This window comes from Arachis ipaensis, chromosome B05 (genome assembly GCF_000816755.2).
Source record: "Arachis ipaensis cultivar K30076 chromosome B05, Araip1.1, whole genome shotgun sequence".
In the NCBI taxonomy this organism is placed as follows: Eukaryota; Viridiplantae; Streptophyta; class Magnoliopsida; order Fabales; family Fabaceae; genus Arachis; species Arachis ipaensis.
Window position 1 is genome coordinate 129,103,457 of NC_029789.2, and position 5,587 is coordinate 129,109,043.

Below are 5,587 nucleotides of genomic sequence, written 5' to 3' on the forward strand. Positions count from 1 at the left end.
CAAATGTTACTACTTTTCAAATTCTTTTATTTTAGTTAAGTTTTTAAATCATGAAAGATACACGAGCATACGAATTTAAATATTAAAATTTAATAATTATGAATCATTTTTAACCCCTAAACAATTTTTTGTCCTCTTGCAGAAGATTTATGAATACACTTGTCACTTAAAAAAAGAATATAACAACAGAAATAGTTCTGCATTTTGTCCAATAGACAAGTGTATGATTTCATATATATATATAATTTTGATGTATTGTTAGTGTAAAATAATTTTACACGTGTATCTAATTACGTAATGCCACATCAGTAAAAATAACTACTTTTTATATTGACAGTGTGAATGATCATCTAAAAGAACATATGTAATTGCATGACTGTGTAAAATATTTTATACTGTCAGTGTATCAAAATTAAATTCTATATATATATTAAGAAATAATTTATCTTCTTAAACATTTTTTCTAAAAACAAAATAATCTATTCTTTTTAATAATTTTGAGATATTAGGCGTATTTACTTGTTGTATTTCATTTAGTATTTAAAAAGACTTTTATCAGGGTGATGACAGATCCAATATATCATTACTCAAGGGTAACATGATGATTACAATCACACATGCTATGTAATTATTAACAACTTGGTTTCTCCTTTAAAATGTTTAAATAATAAAACAAAAAGAAGGCAAAAGGTTTCTTAGAAATGATGTTGATTTGTAAAGCATATATATTAGTATAGTATAGTATATAGAATAATAGAATATAATATGCTACCATCATTGCAATTAACTTTTTCTAATATATTGTTGGCAAAATAAAGATTAAAAAAACAAAAGAGGGATAGCTGAAATTATTAACAAGTCACTACAAAAACTCAGAAATGAGAATCAACACTGCCTCCCCCAATTATTTATTCTGGAGCTTAGTTTCTTTAAATAATTGTTTAAAGTTTCCATAAGTAGCTCAGGTGATGGTGGGTCTGATAAGTCTCCTAGAATTGTGCAATTTCAATTGATGGTGCAAATAAATATTTTTTATTAATAACTAATTTTTATAACTAATTTAATGTACATTTAATATAATTAAAGTTTTAATTGGTGGCTTAAAGTAAATGCTAAATTTTAGTAAAAGATATATATAGGAACTGGAAAGTGGAAACTACTACTACTAGCTAGCACAAACACAGAGACAGATTGGAAAAATGTCAGTGTCATATGGAATTGGAACAAAAAACTATGCATATACAAATATATACATTTTTCCTCAGTGTATAGTCTCTTTTCAGGGGCAGGAATTAGCATATGCTTTAGGCCAACCATGAAAGTATCCATCAATGGAATAGAGAGAAAGAAAAATTGTTTTTCCCCAAACCATGTTTGGTCATATATATTTTATTTGACCGATGACTTTTCAGTAGTTAACATGACCCATCATTCATTCTTCACAAAGATAGTATGTTATGTACTACCCCATCACTCCTTCTTAAAGCATTTTTCATTCATTGGAGTTTGTGTAAAAATAAATAATAATGTATTGCTTGTTTCACTGTTTTTGTGTTTGTGTGTGTGAAAAAAGGGAGAGATAAAATGGTAATGGAAGAATTGTTATTGTTAGTTACCATGAAGATATCAAGCTCTGATTGGCTGAACATGTTCAAGTTTTGTTGCTTCATTGCTTGCATTGGATCTATCTTCAGCTGTCTGTCCAAGTTCGATATGTCACCAACCTGAAACAAAAAAGACATAAAAAAATAGAATTAATATATATATATCACATCATACATGGATAAAATATTCATGCTTAGACTGGATTAGATTAAATTCTATTGTTGAATGTGCATTTGTGAATTATATATAATACAAGTGGGTTGGTGATGATAAATAAAGAATTTAATTTCATGAGTAAAAATTAAATAACCTCATTCTTTATTAGAAAGAGTTCATGTTGATCAAATTAGGTGAATGTGGTTTTCTTTGGTTTCTGTTACTGCCATATCTCCAATAAATGAGGTTTTGTTTGTTCTAAATTGAATAACGAAAATAGTTAGACACACAAAAAATTAGTTATTATATATTTATATAAATATATATTATTTAACCTATTTTTAGTTTGTATTTTATATTTTAATGTATATTGTACATTGGTAATTAATTTGGTATATAATTTTCGATATTCACTTACATGATTGTTTATAGTTTATAAATGGTGTTTGGATCCTCAAATTTACTCAACTCATAAGCAGAACTTAGTTTATACAATTGAAACACCCAAAGTGAGATGGGTTTTCTGCATATATATAATTAAATCTCTTCTCCCCTCACTACATATATATCTCTTTCCTATTATTGGTTATTATATATAGAATTCAAACTAGAATAGGATACTATATATATATAGTTTCAGCATGCAAGTTGAAGATGATATGAAGTCTCTCTCTCTCTTTTTATTAGGGGAATAATAACAAAGAGGAAATCCAACTTGAAAAGTGATGAAGCTCCAAACATCATGGGAAAGATTTGGTCCATTAATTAGTTACATTCACATTATGTGAACAAATATCTATAATTAATTAATATAGACATAAATTATAAACTAAAATCACACTTTGATTTTATATATAATTCATAAATTAATGTATATTCACGGGTTGAAGGTCAAAGTATATGTACTGTAGAAGATTAAATAAAGGGGAGAGAGAGAGAGAGAACCTTCAAACACTCCAAGTGAGCTTCAACCAAGAGTCCATAGAGAGGGTGATTAGAGATTCTTCTCTTGAGGATCTCATTATTTTTTTCATCATCTTGATCTTCCTCTTCTTCTTCTTCATAACATGCTTCTTCTTGATCTTGTTCCTGTTCATGTTCCTCTTCAAATTGAAATTGTTCTTGTTGATGTTGTTGTTGGTAGTTCTGGCTATTATTATTAACACTATTCCTCTTATTAGATTCCATGACTATTTTTGAGGGGATGAGAACAAACCTTTGATATACCACTTATACAAAAAAGTAACCACATATATACTACTAGTACTAGCTACTACCCCTATCATTACTAGCTTACTATTGCTATAATATATTATATACTATCGGATATATTATATTTTTTTTTTTTCTTGTCAAATCTTATAGTATTTAATTTAAAGAATTTATTATGATACAGGGGAGACAGATATACAAATACATGTGCGTGTGAGAGAGAAAGAGAGAAAAGAAGTACTAAATAAATAGATGAGATAGATAGATATATTGAAGGATGATGAGGTCAGTGAGATTGAGATGCTCCCACTTTTGGAAGTAAATGAAGTGAATGACTCTTGCATGCATACGTGTTAACAAGCAACAGGAATCAGTCAGAAATAAAACTCAAAAGACCTTTATATTCATTATTTTATTTTCAAATTAAAACATATACATGTATATTAATTTGTGAAATTTTATAATTTGCAGAGATGTAATATATGTATTCATATGAATTTTAGTTATATGGATTAGCTAGTGTATTAATAGGTACATCAATTCATATTTTTATTTATTGAGCATGTGTAGTAATAACAAATGTAAGATTAATCAAAATTATAAATTTACATCTCAACTAAAAAATTTTGAATTTAGATTTTTTAAAAAGTAAAAAAAAAGGGGGTACGTATAAACAATAACAATTTATTATTAGCCAATATTATATTTAATATTTAGGGTAATCAATTTGTGATGGATATTTGTAGAGTTTGACCTAATATTTAATTAAATCTTTATACCTTGAATATTATTAAACTTCTTACATTGAAAATTTGTGTGATCAAGTAGTTTTTTTCTTTTTTAATTAAAAATAGGAGACTCGAACTCGCAACCTCTTAATTGAGTATAGAGAGACTATGTCATTTAAGCTATAACTCATTGGCTTTTTGCGATCAAGTAGTTGCCACGGATCTTTAATTTGTTTTAATTGAATAACTGATTAGGTTTGACTTTACAAAGTTAGATAATTAGGATTATTGACTTATATAAGAGTTTAAACATATATTGTAATTTAACTACAATTGTTATTCCCTTTTTATACAAGTTGATTATGAGATGATTTAAGGATGAATTAAAAAGAAAAGAACATTGAAGAATGTGTGTGGGGTGAGGGCTTTTTGGTTCATCTGTATGGTTGTCTTTTAGCAGTGATGAAAGCAACAGTTCAAAGTTTTCTCGAGCAATGGGGTGTGTCTTTGTTATTAGTACACTGCTCCTTACATCTTACAAAATACATGCCCAGTTCCCTGTCTTTATTTATCTCTCTAAACACGAAACAGACAAAACCCAAACTGTTCACTTTCGTTGCTTCTTCCTTATCACTTTGCCCCTTCATTTCTGTTTCCGTTACTGTTCTGTGGTCCTCCAACAACAGGACAAGTGTTTCCTATAAATATACAAATCGACAATACTCTCTCTAAACTACTATATGCTCCATCTCTTCTATTTCCACCTTTCTAATTACTTTTACGCTTTAATTACTCTTTATATTTTTATAGTTTTATCAAATTTTTAATTAAATTTTTATATATTTTTTTAGTTAAATCTCTATATATTCTGTCTTAGATTTTTTATTTTCAAGTCAAAAACGTTAAAATTAATAGAATGTTTTTTTTTTAAATATACATGCAGTCAAAAATCTAATTAGATTTGTAATTGTAAATATCTTTAATTTGTGAAAAAATATTCGGTTAATTCTAATATTTTTTTATACTAAAAAAGACCTAATTATAAAATTAAAAGCAATGTGAAGACTCAATTAAAAAAAAAGTATAAAAACCTAATTACGAATTTAATAAAACTATTAAGATTAACAAAATAATTAAATCAATTTTTATTTCATTTAAATCTAAGGTTTCAATTAAAGATATGGCTAGATAATAAACATTCAAAACGTTTTTCACAAAAAATATATATTTGATGAATTTCCTTTAATTTGTTGTATTGGGAGAAAATATGTATTTTGTGAACATGTAAATGCATGTTTTAGTTAGTTTTATAATTAAATGTGGAGCATCACTCATCTATATAAAATAATTTTAGAGGTTGATAAATTAGATCTATAAAAGTGGTTCAAGAACATGAAAAATAGCATAATAGAATGCTGTTGACCGAAGTAATCTTGGGACACAAGCAAACTATAGAAGAAAAAAAAAAAAACTTTGTATTACTTGTTTATGTACAATACTAATTGACGGTGAGAATTATAATTCATGTGTGTATCAAATTTTACACAATACCTGCTTATATACATACTAAGATGTCAACAACTTAGGAACATGAAAGAATGTGAACCATATGTAATTGACCCTTGGAGACATATCATGGACAAATAACATGAAATCAATTTCAAAATGTGTGCTAAAGCTATGTATAACTAGACTGGTAGCTAACAAGATAGTTCCCTAATTATTATAAAATATGGTAGGTGCTAAAGGTGATGAGACAATTCTGATTTTCTCGAAAAACTTTTGAATCTATACCATCTCTAATTTAATCTTTATCAAATATTTATATTTAGCGATTATAATTTAAATGATATAGTCTTTTTATATTCATTATTTAAAGGTTTAGA

At 26.8% G+C, this 5,587-nt stretch overlaps 1 protein-coding gene across 1 annotated transcript in view; it reads right to left on the reverse strand.

The window, feature by feature from the left end:
• LOC107642073 (homeobox protein knotted-1-like 1) overlaps positions 1 to 3,018 on the reverse strand; it is a 4,263-nt gene extending 1,245 nt beyond the window's left edge. The window contains exons 1-2 of the mRNA XM_016345393.2: positions 2,707 to 3,018; positions 1,617 to 1,724 (exon numbers count right to left, since the gene is read on the reverse strand). Coding sequence (XP_016200879.1) covers positions 1,617 to 1,724; positions 2,707 to 2,949 — 351 coding nt within the window. The 5' untranslated portion in view covers positions 2,950 to 3,018. The remainder of the gene's footprint in view (positions 1 to 1,616; positions 1,725 to 2,706) is intronic.